General features: G+C 42.1%; 1 protein-coding gene across 1 annotated transcript in view; it reads left to right on the top strand.

Annotated features, from left to right (window-relative positions):
• The window catches only part of pclob (piccolo presynaptic cytomatrix protein b), a 58,196-nt gene extending 44,710 nt beyond the window's left edge, over window positions 1-13,486 (top strand). The window contains exons 21-30 of the mRNA XM_050073481.1: window positions 607-633; window positions 1,080-1,173; window positions 2,169-2,240; window positions 2,654-2,951; window positions 3,225-3,419; window positions 5,359-5,500; window positions 5,617-5,675; window positions 6,451-6,588; window positions 6,792-6,937; window positions 10,232-13,486. Of these exons, the coding sequence (XP_049929438.1) occupies window positions 607-633; window positions 1,080-1,173; window positions 2,169-2,240; window positions 2,654-2,951; window positions 3,225-3,419; window positions 5,359-5,500; window positions 5,617-5,675; window positions 6,451-6,588; window positions 6,792-6,937; window positions 10,232-10,375 (1,315 nt within the window). The 3' untranslated portion in view covers window positions 10,376-13,486. The remainder of the gene's footprint in view (window positions 1-606; window positions 634-1,079; window positions 1,174-2,168; window positions 2,241-2,653; window positions 2,952-3,224; window positions 3,420-5,358; window positions 5,501-5,616; window positions 5,676-6,450; window positions 6,589-6,791; window positions 6,938-10,231) is intronic.
• Window positions 13,487-13,894: the final 408 nt, after the last annotated feature.

Genomic DNA, 13,894 nt, shown 5'->3' with positions numbered 1-13,894 from the left:
ATTCTTACTCTGCCTTCTTTTTACTGAATCAGAATTTTAGTATTGTCCCTCAGTATTATGCCCAGGTTTCCTCCTCCTGCCTGATCCACTGTCTTTCCCAAGAGCCTGTGGATAGCAGGAGAAAGGATCGATCCAGCCTTTATCTGCTCTGTAACAGTATCTGCTCTTAGATAATGACCCCATCAGACCTGTTTATGAGATTATAAGCCCTCTCTACTACACGCTGTATAGGTTACAACTGAAAGCTCTGTAGGAGAGCACTTTTGTTCCCCTGCTGTTTCATTTGAAGAGTATTTTCAAATGTATTTGTCAGACATTAGCGGCAGAGTGCACAACCGTGGTACAACAACAACAGTTCAGAAGAGTGAATTAGTCAGTCACCCATGAGCCAGATGTAATCATTGTGAGTTTTTTTTTGTCTCGCGTCACAAACATGGCTCGGGCACAAAAACAGCGATACACCCTGCAGTGAATATTGATTGCCTCAGCTCTCTATCCTTTACTGCCTTTTCTTTGAGCTCTCTGGGCTTCTCTGACTGTTTTTTGTGTTTTTGCTTTTCTTGTTTGTGATATCTGCCCTCCTCTTCCTCTTCTGGACTGCCTCAGCCAAGTCATGGTTGTCCAGAATGCAAGGTAGCGTGGTGCTGATCTTTGCTTTTTCGTTTGGTGTCATGTCCTCTCTTTCTGTAAATTACGTCTCCAAAGTGGTTCTCCATCCTTTTGTTGTGGCCTCTGTTGTTTGTCCAATTATCTGCTCTATTTCATGGTGTTTAAGAGCACTCCTGTCATTGCTTTTTTCTCTCCATGCCTCTCACTTTTAACTCTCCTCAGCTCCTATCTCTGAAGTACTCTGTGATTTTTTTGTAAAAGCATCTTAGGTAATTTAAAGAGCATTTATATCTGGGTTTGTTTCTCATGTCTCCACGGCAGGAGATTGACTATTTTACAAGCGTCTATTGAATCCACATTTACTGAGTATATCACAGTTTGGTGAATGTTTGCCATGGGTTCAGGCAGGAGAAAAACTTTTTTTAATTATTAACTGACAACCTATCATTCTGAATATCATGACTTATCAGTGCTGATAACAAGAGAAGGACCAAGTATGCTCAGAAGACCATGAACCCAGAATGGAACCAGACTGTCATCTACAAGAACATTCATTTGGAGCAGGTACTGTGCAGAATGACAATAACACGCACACACACTTACACACACTTACACACACACACACACACACACACACACACACACACACACACACACACACACACACAAAGCCTTCACTCAGTGCAGTTACTGTATGTGCTGTGGGCCACTTTAGGTGAAGTGGATGTCTTATACTCTTATTAGGATTCTGTCCTCATGCCTTGTCCCCAGGGCTGTCCTCCGTATCCCTGTGCAACCTCTTATCAGCACTCCCAAGACTCAAGTTAACAACCATCATTTCTGCTCTCACGCAGCCTCGACACAGGCAGCCTAACCGCGTGTCATTTTAACAAAAAGAGAATAGAAACTTGGTAACTGTGCGCTTGTGTGCTTGTCTGTCACCGTGCAAGTGTCGCTGTGTGTATGGCTGTTTATTCTTGGATATCTGTGTTTGCTAGGAGCATGTGTTGTTTGCGACACAGACACCACCCAGACTGTAATAACAACAACAACAGTGAGGGACGAGTGCAGATGCGGTAGCTTTAGTGGTCAGAGAATAGAGGCCTCCACCGGCTCCTCCGGGGCTGCCTTCTGTTAATCACGTCTCATTGCTGGCCGGAGCCTGCCGGCCCTAAAAATGCTGCTGCATCTCTCGTTCGCCCACTCCTCCTCCTCCTCCTCCTCCTCCTCCTCCTCCTCTGAGATATGTTTCCATCTCCTCCCACATGTTCCTTTCTACACATGCACATGCACAAGTCTATACACACATGCATGTACGTATACTGAAACAAACCAAATCTAATCTAACTCCCCGCTTCTTTGCTTATTACAGTAAATGCAGTGCATTCATTCATGCACAGCACATACAGTGTTCCTGTTTTCTTTCACGCTCCCACCACCCACATGCACACAAACACAGGCACTCAGACACATTCCTCTCCCGCACACATACATATGCACACAAGATCCCTCGTCATAATCTTTACCCCTGTCTCCTCTCCTTCACTCTTTCTATCCAGTTAAAGAAGAAGACGCTGGAGGTGACAGTGTGGGACTATGACAGATCCTCCTCCAATGACTTCCTTGGAGAAGTGAGTGCTTTTGGAATCTGAATAAAAATGTCTGAAAATGTCAAATGCATTTAGTGTTTACCTCACACAAAAGGTTTCTGTTGCTTTATTTATTTTTTATTTTTTTGCGATGGACCGGCTTTTCTTAAACAACCTAATATTATTAGCCTTATCTCCCTCCTCTCATAAGCTCCGAAGTCAAGCTTTGCTTCATGCCTGTAAATCTGTATAGTGAGCGGTGCTATTCATCTCGTGCTAAATGCAGTGTGCATTTCAATGCTTTTGCAAATAGACTGTTTCCACACACTACGTTGTTATCTACCCTCATGCAAATTCCTCTCCTTATTGTATCAGTTTTTCTATATGTTGGGCTTGTTTAAGATTGTCTTTCTCACACTGTCACTGTGTGTATGTGTGTGTTAATTGTGTCTCAGGTGTTGATTGACTTGTCAAACACAGCCCAGCTGGACAACACTCCTCGCTGGCTGCCTCTGAAGGAGCAGAGCGAGAGCATTGAGCACAGCAAAGCCCACCACGCTGCTCAAGGACCGCCAGGGTCTGGGCCAGGTCAGGGTCATGGTCATGGACACAGCCTTGGCCATATGTCAGGGCCTGGGATGGGGCCTGGGCATGGTATGGGACAGGGTCAAGGACCAGACGGGGGTCATGACTCACCTAAAAACTCTGTAATCAAGAGCAGAAGCCATGGAATCTTCCCTGATCCATCCAAAGGTAAAAGAATCCTTGGCAGGTGTCCGTTTACGACAAAAGCTATAATTCATAAAGTGCTCCCTCAGTTGTCATAGAGATAGAGGCTGTTACCATAGAAACAAAAATGCTAATAATTTCTTGACAGCTGTAATTACACATGTGCTTGACAACTGCTACATGACACACACAGCAGAGCGGGAAATATTAAATACTGTTAATAGCATGGATCCATCTATTCATCTCATGTCTCACGTCCCGTTAGCAGTCACAACACTTTGTCTCACCTTCCTCCAGACATGCAGATGCTACCTTTGGAAAAGTCACACAGCAGCCCGGGCAGCTCCAAGTCTTCCTCCGATGGCCAACTGCGCTCCCATGGCCCCTCCCGCAGCCAAAGCAAGAGCAGCGTCACTCAGGCCCACCTTGAGGATGCTGGGATAGCCATCGCTGCCGCCGAGGCTGCCGTGCAACAGTCCCGCCTGCAACCAAGTAATTCCCTTCCCTACCTGTGATACACTTCCTGTGACATGCTTCCTTTTTTCCTGCGCATGCAAGCTTTGTCGAGAACGTTTGATTAGAACCTGAACCGCTGTGCGTTCACCTCCTTAACATTTGACCTTTGCCTTCTGTTCTTCTTATCTATTTTCTAATAAAAAAGATAAAAAAGACAAATAACTGAGATATAGCGAAACCTAAACTTGCTGTAAAAATCTTATTTTATTAAACCTTGAAATCTGAAATTAAATATTTATAAATCTGGCACAGTTAGTGCACTAAATATTCCAAATACAGTATTTGACATTTCCCACCTTTTTAATATTTTGCTGCATATTTTGGTCTCTTAAGTAGGACATAAAGTTGATATTTTACTATGAGTTATTAAAACAGTAGAAGAGTTTTAACAACTTATAAAAAAAACCCCAAAGAAAAATATTTATGAGCTTCAAAATAAGAGCCCATACCCCTCTGTTTCTACGTGAATTGTGCATGTGCCAATCCCAAGTATATGGTTTCTACAGAACCCCAGTGTGGAGATCTCCAACCCCAGTATAGAAACCAAACTGGGATTGCAATCCCTCACATGTCTTGTACCATATTAACACAACTTAATGAACAACAATATCCATTCATGTTCATGCATAGTCTTAAGTGTGATGTCCTTAAAATGACAAACTACTGTATGTTGTCACCCCTCTCTGAGATAAGTTAGCCCAGTGTCAGAACGATTTACGCATGCAGTTGCAGCTTCCCTGGCTACTGTTCCCCGGCCACTGAGGACTTTGTGATGCTGCAGCCTCTCTGTGTGTGTGCATGCGTGTACCATATGAATGAACCCTTAGTCACAAAACACACACACACAGACACACACACAGGTATGGCCCACAAGGCTCCCCTCCCTTCCCGTTCCTCTCCCCAAACCTGCCGCCCCTAAAACTAAGTGGACACAAATGTGAGACTGAAGCAGTCAAACCAGGAAACACAGACACACCAAGAGGTTCAAAAGGCATCAGGAGGCTCACTCACCGGCCAATGAGAGTAAAGCGGTCAGCTAACCATGAGAGGAACCATGAGTGTCAAGGGAAGGTGAGACAACATAGGAAAAATGTACTGCTAAATATTATTAAGCCTAACATAACCTTAACTATAACAACACTAAACCTAAAGAAAATAAACAAAATAAATCCATATAACCAAATGTGTGAATAATTAAAGTAACAAAATAAGTCTCATTTAATGATTTTCATGTATCTTTGTTTGTGATTGTGTGAGTGTGCATGCGCGTGTCTTTTTTTGCTGTTGTAATTTTGCTATGTTTTTTCATTGAGAAAGTGACTTCCAGCTATTGCCTTTGTACCACAGATTGTGTTTCAAACATAATCTAACTTCTATTAGTCATTGCTTTAAAGCAAAGAGATCACAAAGGCCATGTATCCACTCGTCGTCTAGACAGAAACACTTCATATATTCCCTGAACTAATCACAGTCTGTCGTACTGTATGAGCATGTAACTCAGCAGCAGCCAGCAGCCACGAGCAAATGATTAAAACTATGAAAGAACATCCACATTTTCTCACGCAAAATTCATTTTCATGTGTGAATTAAACTTCGCAACCTTCATTTATTTCTAGTGCTGTGATCTCGATGAGTGAAGCGAGGTAATTCACGCTGCACTGCTAAATACAAGGACAAGCTGTCGTCTCTGCTGATGTGTCCCTCCCTGCATAAGCTGTTCTGTGATGCTCACTTAAAGTTGTATGTGACAGACAGCATCCCTGTCAGTGAGCTATAGCTGGGGGCGTGAAGTGTTTCTGTTGGACATGCATGTGTGGTAAAATCTGAGTCAGTGAAGACGCTCTGTGTACAAATGACTTCCTGTCCTGAAAACCATAAAGTTCCTCACCATCATGCTTGCACTTTCCACCCTCAGGACCAGGACACCGACTGGCAGATGTCTCAGGGTCAGTGGTGTTGTCTGCCCCGAGTCTTGTTGGAGACGCCTATGGAGGTCTGGAAGGTGAAGAGGGGGCGGACACTGGAGTGGACAGTGCCATTTTTCAAGTGCCACGCATGTAAGACCATTTGTGACTCAGTGTTTTTCAGCACATTCAGCACCATAATGCTCACAGCTGACACTAATGCCAAGTTTTGCACTGTCATAATATGTCTGATTTTTTTCTCCCCACAGTGGTAAGACTATTCCTAACGGCACCGACAAAAACCAACTAGGGACCCCAGAAAATGAAGGCAAGTTCCAGAAATGGCCTCTGTTTGGTTGTTTTTTGGATATAGGTCTCCACCTGCTGGTTATTTTGCATAACAACACTTTATTTTATTTATTTATTTATTTATTTACCCAGACACTTTTAGCCACCTATAAATTGTCTTTTAATGATGACTCCATTTAATTGTGGAGTCAAAAGCTCAGTTAAGTGCTCATTGTCATGAAACAATATTTACCCAGCCTAATGACTTAATGCATGGCTTGGGATGGCGGTAGAGAAATGGATGTCACACTATCCTACCCACTGTCATAACTATATCTACGTTTCATGTAGCTCGGGTGTCATGGTGCCTCCCTTCCATCTCTCGTTTCAATTTGTAACAAAGAGCCCAAGGTCATCTTAGGCTGTAGCCTGGCAGCTGTTACACAGATGAGGGTCAGGCGGTCATTTCCATGGCGCCTGATGATTCATTTAACACAGTTAACTCCGTCTTGGTGAAGCCCTCAGGTATCAGTGGAGACACATGACAGTGATAAGACCCATGTGATACTGCGAGGATGTTCCCTGACCCGCTTTCATTCTGCTGTGAGCCCAGGTTTAGTGATGCAGAATTATTAAATAATTTAAATAATCCTTAGTGACACTAGGAGAACACAATTTTCTGTGCAGCTGTAGGAATCTGCCTGCAGTTTCTTAGTCTAGGGTTCAGCCAGGGCTATTCAAATAAAGACATATAGTTATCTCGATTTTATTCTGAAAACTGATAACCCATATCTCTTTTTCATTCTTATTTTCAGGCGGCAAAACACAAGTAATGGGAGAGATCAAGGTTGCTCTCAAGAAGGAGGTGAAGACAGAAGGGGATCAACTGGTCTTGGAGATCCTTCAATGCAGAAACATCACTTACAAGTTCAAAAGCCCCGACCACCTACCAGGTCAGGAAGTAGTGTGTATTTGTGCACAAGCAGATGACTTTTATTTTGACAAAATTAAGCACATTTACACCATAAATTGATACAGAAAAGGCACAAATTGGTGCAAAAAAATTCCCCAGCACACAGGAAATTAAATGTTAAATGCTCACAGTTTTTTGGCAGGGGACTAATACATATTCATGTTTTATCCTATTTGCCTTCAGACCTGTATGTGAAGCTGTATGTGGTCAATGTAGCCACTCAGAAGAGGATCATCAAGAAGAAGACCAGAGTTTGCCGACACGACAGAGAGCCCTCTTTCAACGAGACCTTCAGATTCCCTCTGAACCCAACAGGACACTCCATACAGGTACAACATGCCACATAATGAGACACTGCAGACTGACAGATACGGATCAGGCTCTCTCTACCTTTCAAGCATGATGTGTCACACAATACTGCTCCAGTTATATCAGGTGTAATACATTTGTCCATGCCTGGTTGGCTGAATAATCATAGAAAATGAATTCCATGTATAGATTTGCAGTAATTTGTGGTGTACTCATCCAATTGTTCCAGTTCAGTTTGCATGCAGCATCTCCAAAATGCTTTATTGCAGCTAATTAAAACGGGAGGCTCGTAACGCCTGACAATACAAGTCTTAAACGTCATTATGGGAAGTTTTATAAAGTGGTCTGCTGCCTCATGGAGCAGCTGGGAGAATGAACCTCCTCCTGGTGGGCTGCAGGATATGAGCATCTAAAAGTAGCTGGTAAACTATAAAAGGTAAATTCTGCACAGACTGGTGCAGTTTAATAAAAACTGACATATCTCATGCTCACTGACTCTGAGAAAATAAAGGAAAATCATAGGAGTAGATTTAGGGGAGCGTGCATGCCCTTAAGGAAGATGAATGGAAATGGATGGAAATTATAAACGCATTCATTTATAGTCTTCTTTTGCTCTGAATTTAAGGATAATACTGTAAGGTTTACAAGTTATGTTAATTCATGTGTTACAGTAATTTGCTAAAAAATTACATTTACAGTGTTTGTACAGTTAACTGTTTACACATTTATGTTCACAATTATTATTGACTTTATTTGCTGAATCTGCCACAGTAATTTTTACACACATTTACCTCAGTCTAAGTCCTTCTAGCTTCTCACTGGTTAACTAAGGGGCATGTGATCCAACCACTACACATTGAACCCTCACGTTACAATAATAATAGTCTGGAGTCGATTAATAGATTTTTGATTCAGGCAAGAAAAGAGGCTGTTGCAGTATCCCAGGCGTGAACAGATGAAGGCATGTAAAATTGTCTCAGTGTCTTAAGTGAGTTAAAATGGATCGTATTTTTGAAATATTTCTGAGATGGTAAAAACATCGGCTCAAAACTTAAATTACTGTCAAAACCAGACTCCAAGATTTGTTGCACTAGGATTGATATTATCCAATAGGGGACCAGCCATGCTGGGGCCCGATGACAACAATGTCTGTTTAGTCTGAGTTCAGCTGAAGAAAAAAATTTTGACATCCAGCTTTTAACATCAGTAAGGTACTCACTGAGTGAACACATCATTCCAGGGTCTGTGGATCAGGTACATCTGTGTATCATCAGCGTAAAAATGAAAAGAGACACCATGTCTCTGATTAATGTGCCCAAGGGGAAGCATTTATATAGAGAATAAAATTGGTCCCAGGACCGACCCTTGAGGCACACCATACTTAAGAGGTGAAAACTGATGAGAAGTGTGTGTTGACAGAGACACAGAACCTCCTGTTCATCAGATAAGATGAAAATAATGCCTGGTTCACACCACACAATATCAGCCCGATTATAGCCTGACGCAGCAATGTACAGTGTTGGCATGGATCGTAAATGACAACGAGTGTCGAACGAGATAATCCAAGGTTTCATCTCGTGTAGTGTTACATAGTAGATGACAATCAGAATCAGAAATACTTTATCCAACGCCACAACTGGGACACCTCACAACTTTCCTACAGAAAGTCTAGCATGTTTAATTTTCTTTTTGTTGTTCACAACTGCTCCCATCACAGCCGTCATTTTGACCCATACAAAGACAATGCAATCTGCTGCCGTAGAACTGTATGACAACAACACCCCAGCCTTTTGGATATGTCTTTAGGGACGTTACCACAATTGAGTAAAAAGGGAAAAACGATGGGTTGAAACAGCAGAGGCACTTTAGCAACCCACTGAGTACTGCTATTAGCATCAGACTGGAGGATATAAAGTAATATTGTTGTGAAACATTTGCAGGAACTTGTGGAGGATTTAGTGAGTTGCAAATTTGCATGTGGTACTTAAAATGTAGCTCCTGCCATCTGGTGGCCATTTTTGCGTTACTACGGTAATATTTCAGCTGGGACATGAACAGACAGTGTGACTGAAATACTCATAATAATAATAAAAGTAGGACAAGAACAACCCGATGACATCACATACATTTTGAAAGACAACCGGGGATGATTGGTGTGGACCATCGTGTAGTCTGTCATAGTGACCGTCGGAACAGACAAAAATCTTGTGTAGTGTGAACCAGGCATAACAGGATCTTACAATACCAATATGGAGGAGGAAGTGGACTCCACTGGCTGCAACTGAGCAGGCAAAGGCAGCACTAAAACACAAAGACATCGCTGGCCGAGTGCAGCATGGGAGGAGTGGTCTTGGTCTTGGGGACAGCACACCAGCCTGGAACAAGGCCACTCCGTCCCAGAGTCGCAAGCTCGTGGTTCAAGAGGTGCGTCGGGAAGAGGAAGCAGGAAGGTGCGCAAAGGCCGTGGCACAGGCAAAGCAAGGGCAGTGGATGACGTGGGAAGGAGTGGAGAAGAGGAAGATCTCCTGGCAAGAGCTGTGGGAGATGGAGGCATTCAGGGCAAGCTTTAACATCAGGGCTGCCTACGATGTCCTTCCATCTCCCAAAAACCTCAGCCAGTGGTATGGTGAAGACCCCACATGCCCATTCTGTCCAAGTCCAGCAACACTTAAGCACATCTTGGTGGGCTGCAAGACCAGCCTCACCCAAGGCATCTAGGCATCTAGGGGGTGAACCTGGGACGCTGGGATTCACTGCTAAACCCTCTGGAGGTGTCGTGGGCCAATCAGTGAAACACCAAGGAAGTAGGGCGCCCACTTGATAACCTAGAGGATGCCATCTCTCACTTGACCATCCCACAGAGTCTTGCAGTGTCTCAAGTGTGCAGTAAGGGATATCAACATCTAGTCCTACACAACAGATATGGGGGATGACCGCTTGCTCACCTGGTAGAGAGTGCGTTCCAAGTGGCCTGGGTTTAACACCAACTTGCAGCCCTTTTCTGCATGTCACCCCCCCTCTCTAACCTTTCCTGTCTGTTTCCAGCTGTACTGTCATTAAAGGCAAAAAACACCCGAAAAATAATCTTTAAAAAGAAAAGGATAATCCCATTATGTCCATTTTGCATCCTGATTTAAAGGTTACACTTGCTTAAGTAAGTATTGATCGCCAGATCAGGTTTGTCGTCTTGTAACCACTTTGCCAAATGGTGTTTGCATTATTCATGCCGAATAACATGCTTTTACTCGTGCACTTTCCAAGACAGAACAACAACAGCCATGACAAATCTGTTTCTCTCTGTAATGTGTTTCCAGCTTTTCCTGGTGTCCAACGGAGGCAAGTTCATGAAGAAGACTCTGATCGGTGAAGCCTACATCTGGCTGGACAAGGTGGACATGAGGAAGAGAGTGGTCAGCTGGCACAAGTTATTCGTCAGCTCCACTCAGACCAACCCCTGAGCGCCACGTCAAACAAGACGGAGATGCGATAGACTGACGACAGGTGAAGCCAGAATGTAGTAGTTTGGAGATCTGATTTGACAAAAAGACGAATACTAGACCAAAAAAAAAAATCAAATAGAGGAATGAAAAAGATCCATTTAATTCACTTCCTCAGTTCATACGTTATAAGAAGGAGGGAATTACGTGCTAATACCATGACAACTTTATCAGTCCAACACTGCCAGCACACATGTCCACCTCTTCCCACATCGAGTCTGTGCTGGCTGTGGACTTTGCTTGTAAGGATGCAAACATGCAAATACCACAGCAGGCACTGAAACACACTCAGCAGCAATATGGCTTTGAGAGCAGCGACGTCTTTCTTACCATAGTCCCCGATTCCATCATCCACATGAGACTTTCTTGTTTTGGTGCTGCGCAACTGAGCTAACATATCTATGAGAGGGGGAAAGATGAAAAAAAAAAAAATGACATCAGCTGAATTAGTGTTTTCTTCATACGAGAGTCATTGTTGTGATGCCGAAATGATGGTTGTAATGTGTGTGGACATCAGTGGTCTTGAAATGTTTAACGATGAAGGAATGCTAAATGTTTTCTATGATTCAGTTTCATGTAAAAAGAAAAAAAAAAAAGAGCCAGACAGTTTTGCTATGGGTTGAAGATAAAAATGTACAGCACTACAGACTGTAGATATCACATGCAGATTACAGAGCATATCAGAGAACCACATTGTACAGCGTGATGTTTATATAATATACAAAGATATAAGATGCAGAATATATCTAAATACAATATACAGTAAAAGAGCTGTTCTCTTGTCATTAGAGTATATATAATAAACTATAGACATATGATCTGTTAGGTTGAGGCTGTGGGTGACGCACTGACAATCCAGTAGGCTACTTTAGTCTATGGTGTAGGCAGTCTAACTAGCTGTAACGTGAATGTGGACCTATGTGAGCTCAAGGATGTTTATGAATAATAGCTCCGCCGGTCCTCTGATCACACTGATGCACCATTCAACAGGGCTGTGATAGATTTTAAAGGTCAAGGTCAACATGCAGTGGCATTGCTATTTCACTGGCATGCTTTCTTGCCAGGCAGAGTTACAATAATACCAAGTTGAAAGTTACAAGCCAACTGTAGAGGATGACAAGATCACATCTGTGTCATCTGTACGACGTTTTAATTTAAGGCTGTCGTAGTTGCTCATAGTACGCTAATATTTCTTTCCGTGTAACCCATCATGTAATTACACTGTGTCAAAACCATACGTAGATCTGCAACTGTCACCACCTCAGTGTGACAGCTCTGCTCTCTGTGTATTAGTTAAAAAGCCCCCCCCCACTCCCAGTCTGAGTTTTACCTGAAAATAACTTCAAAATGACAACAAAAAAAAAATTCTTACCAGTCATATGTCAAGGTTCCTCTGTGTGTCCGGCTGTGCTGTAAAACTCACTATGCTGTTTTGTGTCAGTGACTCCCGTTGCAACACAGTGAACCAGCCTCTTTCACTGCCTGTGACCAAAACACTCACTCAGGCCCGCTGGGGTTCAGTCATACACAAGTCCGATGGGGCCAAGTCTCAGTACGAACGTGGAGCAGGTGACCCATGCATTTATCTTGTAATGTTTTGCCACCATATCTACAGAATTTAAAAAAAAATAAAAAAATCTATCAAGTGACCCTCAGACCTACTGTCGGTGTATTTAGGCATATCACAGGGCTGATGCAATTTTTTAAAGAATTAAATATACCAGAGGAAACGACAGACACACTTAGAGCAAGATGTCACTTAAATCTTATAGCAAATGGTAAAAAAAAGAGAGAATATAATAAGGAAGGGAATGTGGTTGATTTCTCAGATTATTATTTTGCTGTGCCAACCTTTTTTTTTTTTTTTTAATTCCAGACCCATTGGTTCTTAATTCTATGCAACATAGATGTGTTTGAATGCATTTGTTTTTTTGAACTAAATGTTATATCTGTGAACATAAAAAAATGTCTTATAGGAAAATATCTTTAATTTGTACATCATTGAAAGAAAATATTAAATATATTGATTTTTTACTGATTTTAATATGAATTGATGTTAACAGCCGTTAACGTCTACATGGAGCTTGTGCACTTTATTATGACATTGTTTATTTTCTTGTCTCAGTTTTAACTGTCATGACATGCAAGGTTATGTGTTTTGTGTTTCTGCACTGAAATGAACTGAAACATGGTGTACGTGGTGGCAGAAAATATCGTGGTGTGCATTTTGTATCTATGTGGCAAAAAAGAAAAACACGCAGACATGTTGGGGTTCCTGAACACGATGCACAATCCGGGGAGAAATCACCCTCACTACATCACGCTCATAGTCTACTTACCAGTCTGTGTACAAAGTACAGTAAATAAGACATATTCCCTAAATGCTCCGTCATGACTGTTTAACCCCTCGTGTTTCATTAGACTTCCCCCAAGCTAATTACTGTTTGTTCAGATCAGCTGTTGCCTGTAATTGTGAAACCATCCATGTGTTGTTGTTCTGAGGGGTGTGAATGTGACTCAAGTCCTTTGACATGTGTACATAAAGTGTTTATTTTCTACAAAGATTGAATGTTTATATTGTCCGAAGTTTGAGCATGTGAGTGTCGAGAAAAAAAAAAAAAACCCACAAAAGACTTATAACTGTACAGCAATGCGTGTCTATAGTTGTATAAGGGGAGTTGACTGTGTAATCAAAACATGTGCTGTCAACCAATGACTATCTGTGCAACCACATCCCGTAAACGGCTGAAACAACACAAAGGGAAAAAAAATCTATTCAACTTCAATAGTTGTCTGAGACTTTATGTTTTGGATGTTGCATGTTTTGTTGATGGTTTGTCTGTATATTTTGCCTACAGATTATGTTTAAAAAGAGACAGAATATGTATAGATTTATCTGTATGCTGACTGTAAAGAAATATGCTTGTAAAATTGTCTTGTTTTTCACTCAGTGCAAAAACAAAGAATCTAACATGTTATGGTTTTGTGGTTGTACACAGGATGTGTTGAGATATTATGCAAATTGTGCTGTAAAAAATCAGCTGTTTCCCCTGAGTCTAAAGAATAAATATTAAGAAGAGCTATATTACACACACAGAGTGGAGCTTGCTTTGTTGTGAATTGTGAAAATGAATTTTGAAGAATGTAAAGCAACATTTTTATTCTCACATAAAGACCAAACTTCTTTTTGGTAGAGCAGGTCGTCCGATTCTCAGCTCCTCCATGTCAGGTATCCTTGGGCAAGATACTGAACCCCAACCTGCTGATGGCTGCTCCTTCAGTGTGTGAGTGTGTGTGAATGGTTACTGAGTAGCAGGTGGCCCCATGTACAGCACAGTATCCTCAGCCACTAGTGTGTGACTGTGTGCGTGGGTGAACGTGACATGCAGTGTTAAAGCGCTTTGAGTGGTCAGAAGACTAGAAAAGTGCCGTACAAGTGCAGTCAATTTACCATGTGTTAATAATGATTATTGGAGTAGA

The sequence above is a fragment of the Epinephelus moara genome, chromosome 20 (genome assembly GCF_006386435.1).
Source record: "Epinephelus moara isolate mb chromosome 20, YSFRI_EMoa_1.0, whole genome shotgun sequence".
In the NCBI taxonomy this organism is placed as follows: Eukaryota; Metazoa; Chordata; class Actinopteri; order Perciformes; family Serranidae; genus Epinephelus; species Epinephelus moara.
The sequence above is the reverse complement of the archived record's forward strand: the minus strand, read 5'-3'. Positions and strand labels throughout refer to the sequence as shown.